Source organism: Trachemys scripta, chromosome 5 (assembly GCF_013100865.1).
Source record: "Trachemys scripta elegans isolate TJP31775 chromosome 5, CAS_Tse_1.0, whole genome shotgun sequence".
NCBI lineage: Eukaryota > Metazoa > Chordata > Testudines > Emydidae > Trachemys > Trachemys scripta.
In genome coordinates this window covers 96524675-96549530 of record NC_048302.1, presented here as the reverse complement: position 1 = coordinate 96549530, position 24856 = coordinate 96524675, and the positions used below count along the sequence as shown (strand labels likewise).

Below are 24856 nucleotides of genomic sequence, written 5' to 3'. Positions count from 1 at the left end.
CATACGTCCTCTTTTTCCCGGACATGTCCGGCTTTTCGGCAGTCAAACCCCCGTCCGGGGGGAATTGCCAAAAAGCCGAACATGTCCGGGAAAATGGCGGCTCTGTTTAAGAGCCGGGCTGCCTGAACGCTACCGGCTTCGGGCAGCCCCGTGCCTCCAGACCCTGCGCCCCCAGCCGGGCACTTCCCCTCCCGGGCTCCGGCGGCGCAGGGTCTCCAGGCACGGGGCTGCCCGAAGCCGGTAGCGTTCAGGCAGCCCGGCTCTTAAACAGAGCCGCCATTTTCCCGGACATGTTCCGCTTTTTGGCAATTCCCCCCGGACGGGGGTTTGACTGCCGAAAAGCCGGACATGTCCGGGAAAAAGAGGACGTATGGTAACCCTAAGCTATAGTATATGCTGTTCAACTGCAACCCTGGTAAATATCTTAAACAGAAAGGTATCATCTTCATCTGCGATTTGTAAACATTTAAATTAAAACCATGCTAAAAATCCAGAAGATGTTCTATTGTGTATGCATTTAGAATGACATGTGGCGGCAGCAGCCTATTTAACTGTGATTATAAAATTGCTACAGTCAGCACTGGGGAAAAAAAAAAAAAAAGCAGCGTCCTCATGTTAGCCTCACCAGATTGATCAGCCTTCTCATTGCATGTTCATGCGAGCAAATGCATTCACAGGGATCAAATCCACCTTCTGCCATGATTATGCGGAGAAATCTAAACTTGGCTGTGAACACCTAGAAAGAACAATAATAAAAAGGACAATCAACTCTTTTTCAATTGACCTTATTTTACAGAGGCTAATGCATCAAATTTCACTTCATTTAGTCCAAGCTGAAAAAACAAAACAAAACATAGTAATCCAATAATATTCCTTTTGGCAGGATGAACAGAGAAAACTGGCATGTTTGATTACTTAACAAATCAAAAAGTAGAGTAGGAGGTAGTGGGTTTTTTTGTTTTTTTTAAGTGTTGTCTGGTAAACCCTTAATCAGAGGTCCAAATGTTTTTACTAAGTTTTGTGTGCAATCTGGATTTCCCACAGGCCATTATGAAAGATCCCTTCACAGACAAAACTACAAAGGTAAAATCGCTCTCTGAGCTGCACAGTGAGTTGGTTAACTGCAAAATTTCTATTTATTAAATGTTCCATACTCATTCCTTCCACTACATTAGTGGGAGTTCCTTGCAAGAATAAATGGTTTAAATTTGAAATGTGCTGAGTTCCCACAACTCCTACTGGAGGAGACTGGGGCAGAAATATGGGGCAAAAAAAGAATTATGTAGATGATTAAGACAAAAAAGTCTATTCCACATATGAACTGAAAAGCAAGAACAGAATACTTTTAATCTCCATCCAGGTTCTTATCCCATCACTGTAGTAGTTAAGTAGTTAATTACATTAAAGTATAAAGTAAAGTATATTAAAGTATAGTAAAGAAGCTCTCCCTGTTAAATTCAGTAGTGTCAGAAGTAAATCCTTGGTTATGATTGGTTTCAGAAGATTGTCAAGCAAGACATTGCATCCCAAAAAGGTCATGCCACACATAGGTGCTCCAAAAGGGGTCATGCCATGCATAGGGGTTCCAAAATAGGTTTGAGAACAATATGGTTCAAGTTAGAACTGGACAAATTTCAGTACTGTCATACCACTGAAAGAATTCACTAGAGCAGGGGTGGGCAAACTTTTTGGCCCGAGGGCCACATCGGGGTTGTGCAACTGTATGGAGGGCCGGGTAGGGAAGACTGTGCCTCCCCAGAACAGCCTGGTCCCTGCCCCCTCCCACTTCCCGCCCCCTGACTGCCCCCCTCAGAACTGCCAACCCATCCAACCCCCCTGCTCCCTGTCCCCTGACTGCCCTGCCCCTTATCCACACCCCTGCCCCCTGACAGCCCCCCTGGGACTTCCACCTCCTATCCAACCACCCTCTGCTCCTAATCCCCTGACTATTCCCTCCTGGGACCCCCCGCCCCTAACTGCCCCCCGGGATCCCACCCCCTTATCCAACCGCTGCCCCCCCCCGCTCCCTATTCCCTGACTGCCCTCCCGACCCCTATCCACATCCCCTGACAGGCCCCCCAGGACTCCCACTCCCAACCCTCCCTGTTCCCAATCCCCTGACCACCACCCCCAGAACCTCCGCCCCATCCAACCGCCCCCTCCTCCCTGTCTGCCACCCAGAACCCCCTGCTCCCTGTCCCGTTACCAGCAGCAGGAGCTCGCAGCTGCGACACCTGGCCAGAGCCAGCTGCACTCCCCACGCTGCCCAGCAGGAGCGGCGGGCCAGAGCGCGGCACGTGAGGCGGCATGGCTGCGGGGGAGAGGGGAGGTGGGGGAGGGGCCGGGGTCTAGGATGTGGCCCGTGGGGCCTTAGTTTGCCCACGTCTGCTCTAGAGGGAAGATTTTAAAAACCACCTAAGAGATTTAGGAGCACAATTCCCCTTGAAAATCAGTGGGACTTGTAGTCCTAAGCCCTTTATTAGACACTTATAAAATTCTCCCCTAGGTCAACATTCTAGTATATGCAAGGAATAAAAATTAAGACCCTGTAACTTATTTACTATTGGGAGACGCAATGACCCTTGCCATCTAATGGAAACAGGCAGAAGGAGGATGGAGAAGGATGTAGTTGGAGCTATTTTAAGAAAGCGCCTCACACACTAATTTTAGATCAAAGAAGGTAATTCAGCTAGTGATACTGATTCAGAGTGCAAAGAAATTATAATAGGAAACAGTGGGGAATCCATTCTAGTTTATTCACTTGTTAAAACCAGGTCTCCACCATACACTCCAGTGGTTCTACAAGTGTATTTTTATCATTTATCAATAGTCTTCTCAGTGGTTTAATGGCAATAATGGGGGACAGATTGCCCGTAAGTTTCCATTCCTGCAGTCAAATCAGAATTGCTTTCTCTCTCTACTAACACAATGTAAGAATCTTCAGATCAGTTCTGCAGAATACTTGTGGTCAAAACATCATTGTTAACCTGGTACTAGCATAGCTAGATTCAGCTTGGGTTTGTGCTGGCCGCGCAGGGCCCCTAAGGTGAAACAATCAAGTTTGGAGGCTATAGAAGCAGAAAGCAGCTGCAACCTTTCCTCTGGCAGTAGGGCATCATCACAGCCTCATATGAATAGTGTTAGTCCGCAAGTTGGAAGCCATGTAATAAGGGTAACCAGAAGATGTGCTGAATCAAGCACATCTGCTCAGCAGTCTCTACCAGCTAGACTCATGGGAGCATATAATCCAATAGTATATCTTGGCTCCAATGTGTGTTCTTTGGCCATACTTGGTATCAAAATCCTGTTACAGAATTGCACAATGTATTTTCCATTTACCTCACACTAATCAGAATTGGCTTTATCTTATGTCAGTTCCTACCCATCCCTACACCCAGTTCTGTCATATATCCCTCTCCACTATGAGTCACAGCAACTCTGCCTTTTGTAAATACGGTAGATCATCTATAAAGACGCTAAGGAATGAGAGGGAGAAGGGTTGTGCCCTTTTTTGCTTCCTTATGGTGTATAAAGAAGGCTTGTATTTTTTTTCCTCTCCAAAAAGGTTTTTCCAGCTGCATGCCTCCCTCTCCTACCATTAGATATCCAGTTCTTTGTCTTTTTTGTTTTTCCTAGAGGACTCTTTGCACAATTTAAAACCTAGAAGAATTATGACAGAGATATCAAGCAAATAGAAACTAGTTAAATGACAGGAGAGTTATTTTTATTCTGTTTGAAATTCTTTTTGTTTTTCCTTGTTATTGTTACTCACTGTTTAACTCAAACCACCGATAAGCAATTGGAAGAAAGGTATGTTTGTTAAAGATCTCACATCCCCCCGCACTTTAATGACAGTAAATCTACAATTTGTATACTACAAGTACTCTAGCAGAATTAGTGGGAAAAAAAAAATCACACACACTTGACTGATATTTCTAAAGGTAAAAAATAGCTTATTTAAAAAGGAATGAAAATATTTTTTTTAGGTAATTTATCAGAAAACAGAAAAAGGGGCACCGAAACCAACCTTTTTTCTTTTGCAACTGTGGGGACATCAAATACAGAGTTCAAATTGGATTATACTTGCGAGAAAGATAATAACACTGTTTCAAACCCTAGGATAGAGAGGACTTAGCAGTGTATAGAACATTTAACAGAACAATGTGATTGCATAGTTTAAGGGTCTTTCTACACAGCAAATGTTATTTCATAGCAGGGTCTTGTTGTAACATACTATCTCTCAGCCATCTTATAACATTTGATATACACAACTGCATGTGTAGATGGGATTAAACTGTGTTACATACCATGTAACACAATCCTTTAACACTACAGTTTTGCAGTTTAGGCAGGACATTAGAAACAATCATAAAATAATTACTACTGAAATTGAAATGTATTGCTGTCACACAGCTGAGGTTATTATATAGTCCTCGGGGCAAAATGGAGGTGGATCTTCAATTATTTTAGCCAGATGTGAAAAACCACCATTATCGCCAGACTTGAGCAACTATCTGAAATTACAGGAAGAAATAATATATTGGAGCATATTTCTAGTTTTTTATGATTTAACAATTAGCATTCTCAGCTATCACATTAATTGTTGTGAATTGATGTTTTCCCTTTCATTATCTCACCCAATAACCGTCCTGCAGCTGTGTATTATACTTGATATATCGCACTATCAATAAAACAATCTTTATGAACACAAATCGATTGATTCTCTGATTCTCTCTACCTATGGAGTCTTCTCTTCCTTAAATTACTTCCCAGCTTCAGCAATGACTATATATTCTTTTCCAGCTCAGCAACACCTCTCCTGAGTAAACAGTTTGCAGCTGGTGAGCAGTGGGAGACAAAATATACTGTTTCCATTTCACAGAAATCATCTTGCTTGTTACAAGAGTGAACTTCCTGTGCCAAAGCAAGCAGGAAGCTTTGTACATTCTCCATATGCTCGAAGCTCTCAGGTGTGGCTCCATAATTCCAGCGATTAGAGCGAATGGTAAAAAGTCAGTATGTACATATTTATAGAGCCCTGTGTGGATACAAAATTTTATCTGCAACCGATCCACAATCCACAAAAATGCTCTGTGGATATCAGAGGATATAAAGCGGATATCTGCGGATTTGCAGGGCTCTACATATTTACTTGGGAAGAAAATGCAATTTTAAAAAAATCTTTTACAATTCAGGTTTTCAAAGAAACACCCATTGCGGCTAGAATACGCAGTGGTTGCATATGTGCCTAGACAGACAGTGCAGATATTAGAACAGCTCAAACTCTGCACCTCCAGCACCAAAAACACAAACCTTGACTCCCTGAGCTACCAAAATAACTCCATTAACTTTGAGTAAGTAGCAGGCTCTTCTCTTTCCTAGGGCCTGCCACTACAGGGAGGTATGATCTGACATCCTCTAGGCCAGTGTATAACACTGGTTTAATATTTCCACCACTGGAAACTGTTCTGTTGCCTGTCAATGTGTGTTGCAATTGTACTGCTCCTTTCCTGCTAGAAGCTCTTTGGGTGAATGTAGCTCTAGACACAGCGCACTGGTAATGGCTGGGGTTTAGACAGCTGGACCTGTAGTGTCCATTGGGCTGGGGCTGAAGGGCAGGAGTCGAGATTAGTTACCAAGCCGAGCAGGAGATGGGTACCTAGGCCGGAGTCAAAGGCAGGAGTAAAGAGCAAGTGACGATGTCTATAGCAGTAGCAAGCCAGAGTCTGTGTTGTTGCTCAGCTGGCTCTTTGGGGTAACTTCCTGGTTTAAATAGTTGGTGTGCATCAGGCGGCTGCAGAGTCCTGTAGCTCTGGCCTCTTCTGGCAATACTTCCTGTGATGTCTACCCCTCTAGTAATTGTTGGGTGCTACTACATCTAGTTCCTTAGTGGTGACATAGATTTTAGTTGCCCAGGACCCTGCAACCCTAGGCTCCAGACCCATGGACCCTCATACCATTATACTCAGTGGAGGAATGCTGGAGTTTTTCCACAGTACTTTAAACCTTTTCGGTTTATCCAAATTTGTTGTCATTAGTGTTAACCTTAGATCACTGAGTCTCGTCTTTACACACAGATGCTACTGTGGAATTTTGTAAGAAGATTGAAGAGACTGTCCTCCTAATCCTCTCCTTGCTATTTGGTTTCAGATAGCAACAATATCTAAAAGCACCTGTCAAAATGCTATAACAAATCATTTAATTAATTTTGCTTTTGAAATCAGCTTTAATAAAAACCACTGTACAAATGAAGTTATTTAAATACAAAGGAAACAATTTGTTATAGCTGTTTTGGCACTATTGAAAAGTGCTAACGGGCTAAAAATTACAAGCCATTACAAGTCTGAAGCATCTCATTCAGAGAGTTTACTTCTGTCCTGGGGTGAGCTCGGAATCCAGTCGAGTGCATCAGCCAAGTTCCCCACTCCTCCGTGATTGTCCAGAAAAATCCTTCTCCCCATAAACAGGGCACGTCTTGCCCGGCCCCTCCCCACCTGCACTCAACCTGTCTTCACATCTAGCTCTTCCCTTTAGGCACACAACCCTTCCTGAAAACATTCCCTTCCCAGCATCTTACAAGTCCTAAATCTCCCTTACTTCAAGTAATCTGACCCTTCACCCAAATGGCTTCCATATATCCCCTTCCCACCAGGGCCGGCTTTAGCAGGTGCGGGGCCCCACGCCGGGACGCGAATTGTCTCGCACTCCCCCTGCTCCAACTCCACCCTGGCCCCGCCCCGACTCCGCCCCCTCCCTGCCCCATTGGATCCCTCCCCAAATCCCCGCCCTGGCCCCGCGTCTTCCCCAAGCATGCCGCATTCCTCCTCCTCACCCCTCCCTCCCAGGCTTGCACTGATTAGCTATATGGTGGCGCAAGTGCTGGAGGGAGGGGGGAGAAGCAGGATGTGGCTTTTTCCCCCCCCCCACTCCGCCGGCAGCCCTGGACATTGCAGGGCCCTCGTAGGCGCGGGGCCCCATTCCAGGGAATCGGCTGAATCGGCTTAAAGCCGGCCCTGCTTCCCACTGTCTAAAGTAACATACTAAGCTTGTACTGTGGAAGTGGCACATGTGTTGGTCTATCCAGCAACTTGAGTTGTAATCTGGAGAAACTACCAGATAGAGGGACTGACTATGACCACAGTACCAATACCAAGACTGAACTATGAGAGTGAATTACTGGTTCCTTTGAGGTCAATGGAAAAACTTCTATTAACTTCATTGGAGCCACTATTTCACTCTTGGGAAAAGAAGTTACTTTAAGAAGTATACTCTTTACAAGACATAATCATTAAAAAATTCTGTGTGTCACTTCTATTCCACTAACAGAAGGAAAAAATTACATATGAAGTGCACACTTTCCAGAGTAAAAATAGATTGAACCTCTCTCCTACTGTTATACCAATAAAAACTAGCAGGATCTTATTAAAGGGGACAAGATAAAGATGCCACATTTATTATGATAATTTGATTTATGACCAATAACTAATATCTTAATCCTTATACACACACACACACACACACATTATACCTAATACCTATACACACACACACACACACCCATCAGATGTTCTGCAGCTGCTGCATAGTTACCAGTCCTGCTTGAGTCTGTGGCTTGAGTTTGCAGCTTGGGTTCGTAGCTTGTGGCGGCTAACTGGCCAGGAAAGCCGGCACAAGGACGAGCTGGGTCTCTGTTGGGCATGCACCGATGCCCTTCCATGTTGGCAGCAGAATGTTACCCTCCTCCAAAGTTTTCCATCTCACCCATCCTTTTTGTAGGCTTTAGTTTGAATCCAGAGTCTATAGGTCTTGCTGTGTCACGCTGCCTCTGGGTTTGGTGATCGATCACCCGTCAATTGCAGACATGACTTTCAGCCTGGGACCGGGCTTTGATCTTCCTTCTATTGTACCTTTTCTTTTTAGGGTGGATTCTTCTTACTTTGTTAGGGCTCTTGTCTGCATCTTCAGCCTTTGGTGTTTGAACTCTATTTAATCAGGACAGGCTGGGGCTGGAGGTTGATTCCATCATCCATACATACCTCATTCACACCTCTAAACTAAACTAATAAGATTACAGCAGGGTTTGCAAGTATGAAGGTTGCAGCAAGCACTTACAAAATGGAGTAAGCGTTTTAAAAATGGGGTTTGAATTACAATATGGCAAACAGTGAACAGAAGTTACAATATAGACAAGTATAATGGATGGCAAACAGTGAACAGAAGTTACACTGTAGGCAAGTGTAATAAATGGTGAACAGAAGTTACAATACTGAAACAGTGCAAGTCTTAGGGCTGGTCCACACTTAGTCCGGACTTCGGACTAAGGTACGCAAATTCAGCTACGTTAATAACGTAGCTGAATTCGAAGTACCTTACTCCGGACTTACCGCGGTCCAGACGCGGCCGGAAGTCTCCCCCCGTCGACACCGCGTACTCCTCTCGGCGAGCTGGAGTACCGGCGCCGATTGTGAGCACTTCCGGGATCGATCCGGGATCAATTTATCGCGTCTTAACCAGACGCGATAAATCGATCCCAGAACATCGATGGCGTGCCTCCGGACCAGCCGGTAAGTGAAGACTAGGCCCATGTGATTTAAGCAGGAATTGGATTGATAGCGAAATTTACAAAGGCAGCTGACTGAACAGCTATGGCTCTTAACAAGCATCTTAATTGTTAATTAGCCAGTTATTGGGGTAACCGGTTTTATGAATGAATATTGTTTTATTCATAAAACTTTACTTATGAAGTTACATTAATAAAGTGAACAATTAAAAACAATTTCATTCATCAGTTCTACACTACGCACCCCATCAGGTACCTGTTAAGTGTCCAGTTCAGGAAATTTCTTAAATGTGTGCCTACCCCATAGAAATCAAAGGGATTTTAAATTGAGCACAAGCTTATGTGCTGAATCATGGACTACATTTCTGTTCAATTAAGTCATTCTACCGAGGTTATGTCAGTGAAGTCATAATGCTGTTTTGGTAACATCCTGGCTGTTTCCAAAGAAACTAAAGTGATAACATAAATTCAGCATTAAGACTTTACTGCAAGATGAGGGTCTTGGGTAAAGCCCACCTCTGAATATAAATATTTTCTAGAAAAAGCATGTGACAAAACAAAGTTAGGAAACATCAGCAGAAAGATGAATGGCTTCCTAAGTCTAATATATTTGGAAGTCTTCATCTTCTCCCCTCCCTTCTTACAACATCACTCATAACTGTGCAGAAATGTACTACATGTACGTAAATTCATGAAAATTGAGGCCAGAAGAGAACATGATGATCATCTAGTCTGTCCTCCTGCATAATCCAGGCCACAGAATTGCACCAAGTGTTTCCTGCACATAACTTCTGGTTGAGCTAGAGCATAATTAATAGTCAGAAAAATTACAAACGAATTTATTGTAAGTGTCTCTCTTTCTATGTAGCACTTTTATTCTTTTAAATGTAGCCTAAATAAAGAAATCAGATGAGGGTGTTAAACCACCACAGGGTGTCTTCACCTGCAACAACCTTAATGAGAATCCTGGCCTCTGAATCACTATTCTCTGGTGCATCAGAAAGCTTGTAAATTTCCTACCAACAGATTAATCATAAAAGAGCAGAGCTGTATCAGAGAGAACATACTCCGTTTTTTACTAACCTTTTTTTTAAAAATGTGTGACTAGGGGAGAGGGCAGGGTAACAAAAGGAGGATCAGAGGATAGAAGAGAGTAGGTGTGAAGTATCACAAAAAGAAGGTGGATATAAATAATGTAGAAAGAAAAGATAAATAGACAATGTGCTGAGGGGAGAGGCAGCATAGCTGAATGGAGCTAGAGAATACACATCCCTAGGCAGTAGAGGGGTTCAATACTACATATCACAAGAGACATCATAATCCCCAATACATTTTAGAAATATGATCCAGAACAGTGGTGGGCAACCCGAGGCCCACATGCGGCCCATCAGGGTAATCTGATTGCGGGACGCGAGACATTTTGCTGACGTTGACCGTCCGCAGGCACAGCCCCCCACAGCTCCCAGTGGCTGCAGGTTGCCCACCACTGATCCAGAATGTAGGGGCAGAGTCATGTCTTCTCACAGGAACCAAGGGGAGATGGCATGGCCCTCCTTATTCAGGAGCTGGCGGAGATCGTTCGAGCACCAGAACAGGCAAGACCAGCCCTGACGTCTTTATAAGGGCCGAAGTCCTTTACAAAGAGACATTCTTGGATTAAATTTGGTCCAGATTTAGGTTTTGTAAAAAGAAGTTTTGAACCTAAAACCAATTAAAATATTTTCATGAGTTGTTCCCCTTTATATTCTAGGGCAAACTGTTTAAGCAAATATTCCTCTGCACTATATGAAGCTCAGACATTGCATTTTTTCCCACGGTATTTTTTTAACCCCCTTTCTATTGGAAAGCAATTTTCTCTCTCAGCATCTCTCCCCACTTACAACTTGATCTTGGTTCCACTGAAGCAAGTAATAGAACTCCCAATGACCTTCAATGAACCAGGACTTAGTGCCCTACAGAGAGCCACAGGTTTCCAGAGCACTATTCATGGCCATTCCTCATATGGCCTATTACCTGTGCAGTTTCAGTCTTTATTTAGAAATTCAACTGGTGACATTAAGGATCTCCTGGCTGAGTTTTTAGGGCAAAAGAAAATCTGGCTGACTGGGCTACAAAGGAAGAGCAGCAGCACTGCTGCTCAATGTGAAAAGTGGCTCCTGCCATGGGTGCTGCCATGGCTCAAATGTGGCTCCTGCTAGGGCTTTCTCCTGCTGCTCCTCCCAGATTCAAATTAGCCACTTAACTTAGTTGTCTACTGAAAAAACAACAACCCAGAAAGGATTTATGTGGCTTCTACAGGACCCAGTGGGTATTCTCAGCCATAGCAACACTTTTACAAGTTTAAAATAATTCTTCCCCTCTCCTTTCTTCATTATTCCAAGAAGAAAAAGCCGTTTCTGTACTTGAAAGCAGCTACACATGTCCCCTGGAACTCTTTCTGCAGTTTGATGAGTTGGTGAGTTTATTTTTGCACTGAAACTTTACTCAGGATAATTAAGCAGATCCCAGTTGAATTTTTCAATGCAAATTAAACTGAGACGGTCATTTCTTTATGGAAAGTCTACTTAAAACACACACATCATAAACACTGATCAAAGAGGCCAAGGATACTATAGGCCTGGGGAGTAAACTACTTAAGTCAGGTTTGAGGCATGCTAGACTGGGGTCACTGAAGAGGAAGTTTGCACTGTTGCTGTCTGTGAAGCCCTTTATCTGTAAGTAAATTAGGACTTCATTTTCCAGGATTGTCCATCTGGCACCTCTCACAAGCACCAAATTCACTTTAGATAACATTTAAGAACAAGAATAAGAACAGAAATAAAAACAAAGAAAAGGGCTCATACAGCCAATGAAGGAGTACTGGAGGTACTTCAGGGATATGCATTGGCTAAGGAAAGGGATCCAGAGCAAGGACAGGTTGAGGAGGGGGAATACTAAGTGGAGAAAGAAGTTCTGAGCACAGAAGCTGTAACTACACTGAGGATTTTCTGATGCTCTCCCATGGTTTCTCTTGCACCAGTGCATCTCCAGTTATTCTAGCAATGGTGAATCGTGTCAGGCCACTAGGATTTTTACCACAATGTCATTTACATCTGCTCTGAGCAGCACATGGAAGGAAACCAGTCTACAGCAGCACTGCACCAATGCAATGGAGCTGCAAATGATGGAAGAATTTCGGAAAGTCCACACTGTGGACAAGGTCAGAAAGAGTGGGAGGAGAGTCCCGAGCAGAAGGAGAGGAAAAAAAATCAAGAAGACACAAAGAGTGTGAAATGCAATTCAGGGTTACAAAATAGACTTTAAAATAAGGGGTGGTACAAGATTGCCTCAGAAAAGTAATGAGATGGAATCTTCCACTTCTATGGTAGATCAGCTCATGTCCTCCTGAGGGTCACAATCTTCCTCCCGTTCCAGTATCTGCAAAATTCACATTGATTTCAATGGGAGCAGGATGTGGTCCCAAGATTGTAGCAATTGAAAGCACTTCCATTTGCTGGCTGTCTGGCATCTTATACAAGATGCGGGACAGTCTTAAAGCTTGTCTACCTGCCAAGTTGCATCTGTTTAACTCAAGGTGTTATTTAAGTGCAGTGCCAAAAGACTCTGTGGACACCTATTTTGGTTTGAGCAGGGCTTATTTCAGTTTAGAGTAAGTTGGTAGGAACAGATTTAAAATAAAATTAAATAAGCCACTCATACTGAAACAAGAGAGTGTCCCCACAGGAGTTTTTAAATCAGTATAACTAAACTGGTACAAGTTAGTATGTAGACCAGGTCTTAGTTCAGCCCCTAGAGCAGGGGTGGGCAAACTACAGCCTGCAGGCCGGATCCCGCCCATCAGGGCTTTGGATCTGGCCCATGGGATTGCCACCCCCATGGCGCTGCAGGCCCCGCACTGCTGCTGGAAGTGGCTGGCACCACGTCCCTGAGGCCCGTGGGGGTGGGGGGCAGAAGGCTCCATGCGCTGCCCCCGCCTCCAGGCACCGCCCCCTGCAGCTCCCATTGGCTGGGAACGGGGAACCGCGGCCAATGGGAGCTTCCGGAGAGGTACCCGCAGGGGAGGGCAGAGCGCAGAGCCCTCTGCCCCCCCTTCCCCAGGGGTCGCAGGGTCGTGGTGCCGGCAGCTTCCAGGAACGGCGCGGGGATAGGGCAGGCAAGGAGCCTGCCCTAGCCCCGGTGCACACCACTGCCACCTGGGAGCTGCTCCAGGTAAGTGGCGCCGGGCCAGAGCCCGCACCCCGAACTCCTCCTGAACCCTGCACCAACTCCCTGTCCTGATCCCCCTTCTGCACCCTGAACCCCTGCCCTGACCTCCCTGCTGCACCCCACACTCCTCCTGCACCCTAACCTCCTGATGCACCCCCCCTACGCCCCAACCCCCTGCCCTGAGCTCCCTTGTACACCTGCACCCCAACTCCCTGCCCTGAGCCCCCAGCTACACTCTGCACCTCCTCCTGAACCCCAACCCCCTGCCCTGAGCCCCATTGTACATCTCCCACCCCTTCTGCATCCCAGCCCCCTGCCACACCTCTCCTGCACCCAACCCCCTGCTGAGTCCCCTCACATACCCCGCACCCCCTTCTGCACCCCAACCCCCTGCCCTGAGCCCCCTCATACACCCTGCACCCCTCCTGCACCCTGCACTCCCTCCCGCACCCCAACCCCTGACCCAGCCCTACATTCATGGCCTGCATGCAATTTCCCCACCTAGATGTGGCCCTTGGGACAAAAAGTTTGCCCACCCCTGCCCTAGAGGACAAGTGTCTATATATCAAAACCATTGTTTCAATTGGTATACTTATTGGCATTCCCCATTCTGTGGAGAGAGAGAGAGAGAGAGAGAGAGAGAGAGAGAATATTTCAGTCTCCAAGGCTAACAGTTTGGCATCTTTCATTAGCACTGAATTCACAGAGGAAACTAAATAAGAACCACTTTTATATTTAAAATTTATTTACTTATTCACATGTAGGTGGCTTATTTCTTGTGGTCAAAATAGCTGAAAAGGAGCAAATTAGCCAGATCCAGTCATGGTTCAGAAAGAAATCTAAACATTTTAAAGCCCATTTTATATTATTTGATATAGAGTTATTGGCAAAATCCAACTGTCAGCAGCTGGTCACCCTTCTGTTAGAAAGATGAATTCTTCTGTAAGAAATATCTCTTGATATAAAAGCTAATTAATGAAAGATGTCAATTGACTAGAACATTGTGCAAAGATAATATCCTCCTGCTGTTAGATAAATGTTTCAGCTTCACTTCAACAATTATTCCTAAAGTAGGAGACTGTGACAGAGTTCTAAGGACACTGAATTTATTTCTATTATATCAAATGACTAAAAGAGATTTAATCATTTTGCCTGATGGATGCAAAAGCAATACAGGGTGCTGTTCACTGTAAAGTTATTGACCTATTCTGTTCTGATTGGCTTAGAGAACAAATGTGGGGCCAAATTCTGCAGTCATCATTTAGACAAGAACTCCCATGGAATTTAATGCCTAAGGGTATGTCTTCACTAGACATGTTGAAGCGCTGCCCCAGCAGCGCTTTCATACGGCTGTGTAGTCTGCTCTGGTCACAATTATTAGCTCCACTGCCTGGGGTCATGCAGACCAGAAGCCCTGCCTTTAGAACTCCTGCAAATTTGGGAAATTCCTGGTTATCCAATTTGGTGAGCACACCTCTATCTGCTGTTTTGTGCAACTGCAAAGCTGACCATGTTCTGCCAGACGCGCTCTTGCCTTGAGCAGACTGGAGATATTGGATCTCCTGGGCCTGTGGGAATAAGAGGCTGTGTAGGCAGAGCTCCAAACCAGCTGTAGAAACTTCGACATCTATGAGCAGATCCCAGGCCCTTTAAATTGCCGACGCAGCCCCAGGGGCTCCCCTCAGAGCTCAGGCGGAGATTTAAAGGGCCCAGGGCTCCGTTGTGGTAGCAGCAGCCGGAGCCCCAGGCCCTTTAAATTGCCACCCGAGCCCTGCTGCCGGAGCCCCCGGGGTAGAAGCCCCCTTGCTCCCAGTCATCACTGCGTGTGTCATTTCTGTCTCACCATGTGTTGCCAAAACTATCCAAAAGACATTACGCTGAACGGTAGCGGGTTGCAACTGGGATACCTACCCCTGGTGCACTGCGCTGTGCATTGACACAAGCACTCCTTGTGAATACAAGTTGTGCTAAAGCCAGGAGCCAAAGTATCCATGTGCACAAGTGATATACTAATTGCAGTGGCAGTAGGCCAACATAACTTTTGTCTGCAAAACTTTGTAGTGCAGACATGGCCTATGGGTAAAATTTTCAAAAGCGCCTATATGATTTAGGAGCCTCTGTTCTATTTTTAAAGGAGATTTAGGCACTAAGGAGCTTAAGTGCATTTTGAAATTTTTACGTTATATCTAGTTTGCTCAAAGAAGCAGTGAAAAATACAGAAAACCATACAAATGCCATTATTTACTCCTCCACTGAATAAACAGTTTTAAAATGAATAAAAAGTAAAGTTTTTCTGTTGTCTTGAACCAGCAACTCCAGATTCTGTAGTTCTAATGCCCTAAACAATATGCTATATAGCCTGCTAATAGAAAGAGATTTGTTCAATACTTGAACAATTCTCTAGGTTAATAAAATACATAAAATACATAATAACTGTACAAACACACACTGAATCCTTAGCCCCACTCCAGTCCTGTACAAGTACACAAGTATGCTGAAATTCTCTGGAATATTTTGATCTGTTTTTTTTCCTCCAGAGATGACACATTTCTAGTAACTTGCCACTGAGCAAATGTTTCCCCTTTGAACCTGAAGGGAGCCCATGGGAGTCTTTTCATTGACTTCAGTAGGAGATTGGTCAAATGCTTAGTATACATGAACCAACCAATACTGGTTTATCAATAAGAGTATGTTTGCTTTTGTTTTTAAAAAGGTTCACTTTGCTTTATTGTCATGAACAAGTTGCTTTCTGACTGGCAGTCCAGTTTCATTCCCCTCACTCTTCCACCCCTTTATCTTTAATCAATACGTATACCACATGAATTCCGTGCTAATCAATAGGATTTCTTGACACCTGATTTATTCACTGATGTTCAATTAAAAGAAAACCCAGCTTTTATCAGAGAATGATGCCCCTCTACTCAGCAGACTAACTGGCTAGTATGGATGCCATATTCTGAATTGCAGTTGTCAATGAGTGCAAAGTATTATCAGTACTAATGAAAGGTTAAAAAAAAAAAAAAAAAAGGATAGCATCACCTAGTATAAGTCATTGTAATATAGCTTTAGCACAGGATCAGAGTTAGTTGCTTTGAAAATACACATCACAGCTTTGCATTAGTCTTTACACAGTACAGAAATGAGAGACTTATCTTGTGCCCGCATTTGGTTCCATTGCCATTATCTCTTGAAGGTCAACCATCCAGCAACCTCACGAACAAAGTCACTATGGTGTAGTCCATGAATAAAAACATGTATATACTTGCTATAGATCTATCATAAAAGCTTTGACAAATTTTTGAACATGGGTGTGTTGAGATATTGAGATTATAAATATATATATAAATAAAAAAACTAACTATATATATTTATTTGTAATTTCATAGGTATAGATATATCCCCTTTTAGGCCCCAAACCAAATCAAGCCAACAGAAAGGAATATAGAAGCTCAAGCACCAAGGACAAGCTAATTAAAACCATCCTCCCTGTATCTCTATGTGAAAAATTACACATCCGAGGAGGTGATAAGAGTTGTTGTAAAAACAACTGTGCTCTGAAATTGTCTTGCAGAAATCCCTTACCCACTTCGTTTATTATCCTGCTTGTTTTCTACTATTGTATTAAAAAGGTTAAATAGACTGATGAAAGTCTGTCACATCTGGAAAATAGAATTGTAAAATAAGGATGTCAAGGAAGAGGAGGTAGTAAAACAAAAGTGTAAGATGTGATTTAAAGATAAAGGATGAATATGTGTGATGCAAATAAATAATTAGCAAATCAAAGGTGCCAGCCTAAGAGTTATAACTGTGACCTCCAATGGCTGAAGAATACGTAGCACGGAGATAACCGGATGACCCCGCAGGGCATGCTGGAATACATCCAAGTGCCCCACGCCTTCCCCTCCCATGGAGGGCTGAAGACTCCGAAGAACAAGATAACACTCAGCCGTCAGGGATGTGCCACCTGCTGATTGATAATCACTTCAAACAAACATCAGCATGATGAAGCTATTCCCATAGACTTTGTATAAAGACAAAATCCTATAAGAACAGAACCAAAAACTAAGGGACTTGGAGTCTGGTTCTGCAACCACCCTCCATGAGCATCGGATGCGCATCTGACAAGGACTTGGCTCCACCCTCGTGTACAGGCTACCTGGCCAGTACTCTGCCACAAGCAACCTCTAGGCTGGTAACTATAACAACTCTGCAGAACTTGTATGAATGTGTGTGTGAATGAATAAGGAATGGTAGTGAAATAATATTGAATTGCATATCCTGATTTCTTGCTCTTTGTATTTACAATAAACCTGGCATTTTGCCTCATCCCTCTTATAAGATCCTGTTGGTATTATTTTATTAGTGTAACAGGTGCCTAATTTCATATTTAGGCATCTAAATAAGTTGCCTGACTATTAAGGGTGCTGAGCAAACGCCAACAATTATAATGGGCTTCCATTGGGTAAGTAAGGCCTATTCATGTGAGCAAGGTTTGGCAGGTACAAGATTCATGTTTTATTTATTGTTTACTATTTAAACAGCTAACTGCTGTCTTTAGAGATATCACATCTTCATATGACTGGACTGTTCTTTTTCTAACTAGGCTTTCTAAATATGAAATGCAGAGATCAAATATTTCAAGTTTTCTAAAAATACTGTCCTACTAAAAATAAAGCTTTTATGACAGACCAATAAGAAATATACAAATTGACTTAGTGGATTACACCAAAAAGACTGAGTTTGTGCCAGAGAGGTCACCAGATGTTGAGAGTAGTCAGTGGAAATTAATGGAGTTAAACCCGCTTATATCAAGAGAGAAATTGGCCCTATATCTTTAAACGGCTGCTTTATTCTTTTCTAGAATGGATTTTTCTCTTTTAAGATGTTAAATGCTTTGGATCAGACAATTGTGTTAGCTGTAGTAAGAATTAAACCACATTTACTCTGATGCAAGACAGTCAGAAGTTTTAATGAGTGTATATCTGTTGCAGCCCCAGAATCAAGATTGGACTCAGTACCAAGTTCGTCCCTGGTGTAACTCCATTTACATCAACAGAGTTATATGAATGTGTCTCATTACCTTTAAAATATAAGGTAGCTATTTTAACTGAAGTCTGTGCAGCATCCATGCAAATTTATAACACCCTAATCGTCTTCCTCAGGAACAACATTTGGAGGGGAAGTTGTGTGAGGATCTCTTAACTTACATGAAAGGCAATATCATTCACCTCCAGAGCACCACTCTCTTTTGTCCCAGGTGGCTCCTCTGTACTGCTAAGGATCCTGAATGAATGGGTATGGTATAGACAGGGGTTCACGCAACAAATTTTTTGGTGGCCTCAAAGTGCGGTCACTAACTCTTACTGGTGGCCAGAATGACCATTTTTACTTAATTAGTTAAACAAATAAATATGCACATATACATGTTCAAATCATTGTCATTTATTTAGTTTTTTTTGCAGACTCAGTAATAACAACAATGTACAGTTGTCTCTATTCTTTACTGGACCTAAACAGAATAGAAACATAAATAAGGTGTTCTGCATGTTCTTGTCTTTTGTTGTTGTTGTTCCTTTTGCTTTTTGGTTTCTGTTTGTTTTTTAATAGACTTGCTAGCTAGTAAGTCTGTTTCTGTGAAAAGTAATGTGATATTAACATACAATATCACTTTTCACAGCAGACTTACTCAGCCCTGGCAAGCCGGGGGACAAATTACACCTTTGATTGGGAGTTGGGTAGGGAGGCATTGGGGGCCAGGGGTGATGGGGTGGATGTGTCACGGGCCAGGGGAGGCAACGGGGGCCAGAGGCGATGGGCGGGGAGGATGAGCCTGAAGCCCAGTGGCCGGAGCCTGCCACCACATGGACAAAGCTTGCCGCCTGCCGCCCCAGGGCTGAAGACAGAAGCCTGAGCCCCACTGCCCATGTGAAGGTGGAGAATTGACACCAGCTGTCTGCTCCTCTGGCGTTTGTGGCTCCAGACAGGGGCAGGTACCAACCTGTACTTGCAGACCCAGGGGAGGGGTAAATTCTTGCCCCCCCACCCCCAATCACCACCCAGGTGGCTGTGGCCACAAGAAAAGCCTCTGATGGCCGCATGTGGCCATGGTGGCCGCATTTGAGAAATGCTGGTATAGAAGGACCAGGACATGAAACATAAACCTGCCCTCTACCTCTATCGAATCCCATGGAGAAGTCACTAAGGAGTTAATACAAGCTGAGGCTGTACAAGCTCCTGAGTGTGGATCCCTTACATCAGGGGTAGCCAATAGGCGGCCTGCGGGCCAAATCCAGACCACCAGATACTTCTGAATGGACTCCGAAATCTTTTTATTTACTTGTTATTGTCATTATTTTCTCTGGAGTCTGGACCTTGACTCTACCTTGACCAAGAAATCTGGACTTTAGCAAAAACTAATTGACTATCCCTGCCTTACATTCTGAGGAACCCCTTCTAGGGAAATTTCATGAGGCAGCTGCCAATGAAGGGAACCTAGACATTAGAGGTTGAAGGGAGCCACGCTGCTGAAGTTAATCCAATTCTTACTTGAAAAGGAAGTGGAGGAACTGACTCTACGAGCCAGATCCTGTAAGGTACTGAGTACTCTCAACTGCTATTTGACTTGAGATTTGAGAGCACTCAGGACCTCCGAAGAGGGATTCAGCACCTTACAAAATTGGGTTCTATATTAACAACTAGAATGCAAGAACAGTCCGTGAAAGCAAAAAAAAGCTTTATAAAGAAAATATTAAGAAATGGAATATGCAGACTACAAAGTTTGAATGAAATGCATTCTTTGGTTTATCTGAGAGTTAAGTGTATGCAAATCATGTTCAGTTTGCTCTGATTTGCTCTAGAATGTGGGTTGAAGATATATTTAGGATATACATTTCTCCATGTATAGTGTGTTAAAATATTTTTTGCATTTACTGTTAAGAACTATTAACAGGAGCTTGTACAGCCTCAGCCTGACAATGGATTTCAGGAAGGCAGATTTTGGTAAGCTCAGAGAGCTGATAGGTAAGGTCCCATGGGAATCAAGACTGAGGGGAAAAACAACTGAGGAGAGTTGGCAGTTTTTCAAAGGGACACTATTAAGAGCCCAAAAGCAAGCTATTCCGCTGGTTAGGAAAGATAGAAAATGTGGCAAAAGACCACCTTGGCTTAACCATGAGATCTTGCATGATCTAAAAAATAAAAAGGAGTCATATAAAAAATGGAAACTGGGACAGATTACAAAGGATGAATATAGGCAAACAACACAGGAATGCAGGGGCAAGATTAGAAAGGCAAAGGCACAAAATGAGCTCAAACTAGCTACGGGAATAAAGGGAAACAAGAAGACTTTTTATCAATACATTAGAAGCAAGAGGAAGACCAAAGACAGGGTAGGCCCACTGCTTAGTGAAGAGGGAGAAACAGTAACAGGAAACTTGGAAATGGCGGAGATGCTTAATGACTTCTTCGTTTCGGTCTTCACCGAGAAGTCTGAAGGAATGCCTAACATAGTGAATGCTAATGGGAAGGGGGTAGGTTTAGCAGATAAAATAAAAAAAGAACAAGTTAAAAATCACTTAGAAAAGTTAGATGCCTGCAAGTCACCAGGCCCTGATGAAATGCATCCTAGAATACTCAAGGAGCTAATAGAGGAGGTATCTGAGCCTCTAGCTATTATATTTGGAAAATCATGGGAGACGGGAGAGATTCCAGAAGACTGGAAAAGGGCAAATATAGTGCCCATCTATAAAAAGGGAAATAAAAACAACCCAGGAAACTACAGACCAGTTAGTTTAACTTCTGTGCCAGGGAAGATAATGGAGCAAGTAATTAAGGAAATCATCTGCAAACACTTGGAAGGTGGTAAGGTGATAGGGAACAGCCAGCATGGATTTGTGAAGAACAAATCATGTCAAACCAATCTGATAGCTTTCTTTGATAGGATAACGAGCCTTGTGGATAAGGGTGAGGCTGTGGATGTGGTATACCTAGACTTTAGTAAGGCATTTGATACCGTCTCGCATGATATTCTTATCGATAAACTAGGCAAATACAATTTAGATGGGGCTACTATAAGGTGGGTGCATAACTGGCTGGATAACCGTACTCAGAGAGTTGTTATTAATGGTTCCCAATCCTGCTGGAAAGGCATAACGAGTGGGGTACCGCAGGGGTCTGTTTTGGGACCGGCGCTGTTCAATATCTTCATCAACGACTTAGATATTGGCATAGAAAGTACGCTTATTAAGTTTGCGGATGATACCAAACTGGGAGGGATTGCAACTGCTTTGGAGGACAGGGTCATAATTCAAAATGATCTGGACAAATTGGAGAAATGGGCTGAGGTAAACAGGATGAAGTTTAACAAAGACAAATGCAAAGTGCTCCACTTAGGAAGGAAAAATCAGTTTCACACATACAGAATGGGAAGAGACTGTCTAGGAAGGAGTACCGCAAAAAGGGATCTAGGGGTTATAGTGGACCACAAGCTAAATATGAGTCAACAGTGTGATGCTGTTGCAAAAAAAGCAAAACATGATTCTGGGATGTATTAACAGGTGTGTTGTGAGCAAGACACGAGAAGTCATTCTTCCGCTCTACTCTGCTCTGGTTAGGCCTCAGCTGGAGTATTGTGTCCAGTTCTGGGCACCGCATTTTTAAAAAGATGTGGAGAAATTGGAAAGGGTCCAGAGAAGAGCAACAAGAATGATTAAAGGTCTTGAGAACATGACCTATGAAGGAAGGCTGAAAGAATTGGGTTTGTTTAGTTTGGAAAAGAGAAGACTGAGAGGGGACATGATAACAGTTTTCAGGTATTTAAAAGGGTGTCATAAGGAGGAGGGAGAAAACTTGTTCACCTTAGCCTCTAAGGATAGAACCAGAAGCAATGGGTTTAAACTGCAGCAAGGGAGGTCTAGGTTGGACATTAGGAAAAAGTTCCTAACTGTCAGGGTGGTTAAACACTGGAATAAATTGCCTAGGGAGGTTGTGGAATCTCCATCTCTGGAGATATTTAAGAGTAGGTTAGATAAATGTCTATCAGGGATGGTCTAGACGGTATTTGGTCCTGCCATGCGGGCAGGGGACTGGACTCGATGACCTCTCGAGGTCCCTTCCAGTCCTAGAATCTATGAATCTATTAGATCAGTGTAAAAACACAGAAATAAGATTGTGATATTTTGTATTGCCAAACAAATACCAGTTTCCTCCATCAAATTCAGTCACATTCAGAGATATGCTCATGCCACTTCTTCTATTCTGGTTTGAGGCCCTACTGAGACTCTCGATGTACAAAATTAGTGACCAATTCTGCTGCCATGGACTTCAGCAGGAGCAAGACTGGGCATTTAAGGAGGTAATTTAGTACCTAAAATATCAGCTACAATATACTCTGAAGCATGACTATCAGGTTTTTTTTTATGACAAGTCTGTTATGCAAATAAATCCCACACATCAGTACTTCTCAAGTCTAAATATATGAAAGGAGGAAATGAGAAACCACCAAACAAGAAGTGAATAATAAGCTAACTTTCTCCAAAGTCAGAACTCCGCCTTATAAAAACAGACCTTATCTCTCCATTTATAAAATGATGAATAAATCCTAAACTGCACTGCAAAATGCCATTTATGCTGACAACATCTTTAATAACTCTGTATGCCATCAGTAATTCTTATCATGCTGATTTTTGTTCAGATTCAGGATCCAATACTGGTCCCAGCACATAGACCAAATTACTGGGCTGTGTGCTGTGAACTCAGAGGAGATAAAGTTGGGACGGGTGCTCTAAAACCATGGTGATGAGTGCAGTATAAGAAACTAGATAGAAATAAATATAATGAATATGATTCTATGGGAATCAAGAATAGGAGAAATTAGCCACTTAGGCCACAAAAAAACACTACAGCCACTCAGTGGCTGCTACTGCAATCTCAAATCTGTGGTAGGGTTTTGTTGTTCATGCTTCATAAGAGGGCCAAAGAATGACCAGTGGATCTGTGAAGTGCACTAGCAATTAAGCAAAGCTGATCTGATCCGTAAGGAGACCAATAATTCTAATATGTACTACTTTGCAATTCTATAGCACCTTTCATACAAGAATCTTCAATCTCCTCAGAAATATCAATTGATCCACACACCACCACTTTGAAGTGGGCTAGAATTGTTATTCCCATATATTGCCTAAGGATAAAATAAAAACCAAAACCATTAACTGACTTTCCCAAGTCAGCAGTGGCAAGGGAAGGAATGGCAATCAGGATTTAACTCATTGCCCTCACCTCTAACCATTAGAATATATACACTCTCTCTGTTGTCATTTGCTTTCACTATTCAGACCACATTCTTAAGATTGTCATGAATATACTACAAGGTCAAACTTTAATTATTATTATTACTGACAATCAATTTAGGCAGATTTCTTGAATCTGAACAGGTCAGGAGAATATGGAGAATTCAATGGGATTATCTAGGATTTATTTCCTGTAACTGTATGTAACAAGGAATCAAAATTAGTTTGTTTGTTTTTTATTTTGAGGTCTTTCAAATGAGATCTGCTTTTGTGAAGCACTGTTTATAGAAATGACCAAGGTCAGTAAGGCCCCATTACGGCAAAAAGCTCTTAGAAGGGGACAACCCATCAGTACTTGTTCCTCCTTGCAAGACTGGGACCTTCATCAGTGATCACAACATGCATTAAAGCCAATATTTTAAAAAATGGCTGCTAGTTTTCAGTAACTCAAATTAAATATCCAAAATCTGAGGGCACTTAAAATCTGAGGCACAGATCAAATCTAGAGGTGCTGAGCACCTACTAAGCCCTCAGAACTCCTACTGAAGTCACTGGGTGAGTTTCAGGCCAGCACCTCTCTATGAATTTGACCTCATAATGGTTATGAATATACAAATAATCATATATGGTACCTGTGTGTTCTGAAATAGGTTCCTACTTTAGTATAATAAACACATGCCACTATAGCACTGTGAATAAGCACTGAGCAGAATCAAAGATTCCGAACACCTATACAAACTGGTTGATAATATAACACTATATCTTTTTGCCAATAATATGGCTTGCAAAATATAGTCTGATTTCTCCCACTTAGTAGTGTGTGCTTTTTCAGAAAGCATAATAGCTCATACCTACATACGGTGGTTTACCTGTCTGTCCACGAATAACTTATTTTAAAAAAAAAATTCACCCAAAATTTCAATAGTTACATTGCCAAAGAGTGAATACAAAACTGATTTAGCTAACAAAATATTATTTGAACCCAGACTGTCATGCACTGCCTGAGAGATATTAACAACTTTGCATGTAAAAACATTAAATTAAATTACATTTCCAACTATAAAGGGTAGAGATGTTTCACTAGGGTTCCCCCCCACCCAAAAAAACCCAAGATCTCTCAGACAGTTAGCAGTGCATCTTTTCTTGACATCTATAGATGTCTGTGTAAGAGAAGTCAAGAGATTTTTCTGTACTTCAACAGGCTTTAAATCACAGATCAAATTTAAAGGAGAGCTCACAAAGCCTCACCGGATCCAACTAACCCCTGGCCTTGGGGTCAGTGCAACGTTGTTATTGTAAGTGCAGTGTTGTTATTGTCCAGTCTAGTTTTCAGCATCTCCAACGTTGGGGCTTTTACCCCTTTCCCTGAAAGGCTTTTCCAGTCTCTCAGATCTCAGGGTAAATAAGGGTTGAAGGGCGGGGTTCCTCTGAAACTTTTTTGACAGAATCTGGCTCTGCACAGTAACACAGCTGGAAGGGGCAGTCTCCCTGCGCCCCTCTCCCCGCATCACCCCCAAACCCTACCGTGAATGTGGAAACAGCTCAAACCTGCAGACACGGTGCAGGGGGAGGCAGACACTCACCTAGCCGTGGAGTCTGGTGCCGTGTCTGTTGCTGCCGCCGCCGCCTTCTAGCTCCGGCTGCTCGACAGGCAGAAGCAGCCGCGGCTCAGCTCCAGGATCCAGCCCTGCGGAACCTTTCCCCTTCTGTTTTGATTCGATTGACCACGTCAGTCTAAACCACGAGACCCGGATCTGCCGGCTCAGAGACGGGGGAAGAGCTTTCCCGGCCTCCCTCTCTTTGC

General features: G+C 43.2%; 1 protein-coding gene across 1 annotated transcript in view; it reads right to left on the bottom strand.

The window, feature by feature from the left end:
• Positions 1-24856, bottom strand: part of SMIM14 (small integral membrane protein 14) — a 75540-nt gene extending 50684 nt beyond the window's left edge. Inside the window, exons 1-2 of the mRNA XM_034772038.1 lie at positions 24636-24856; positions 626-736 (exon numbers count right to left, since the gene is read on the bottom strand). Of these exons, the coding sequence (XP_034627929.1) occupies positions 626-700 (75 nt within the window). The 5' untranslated portion in view covers positions 701-736; positions 24636-24856. The remainder of the gene's footprint in view (positions 1-625; positions 737-24635) is intronic.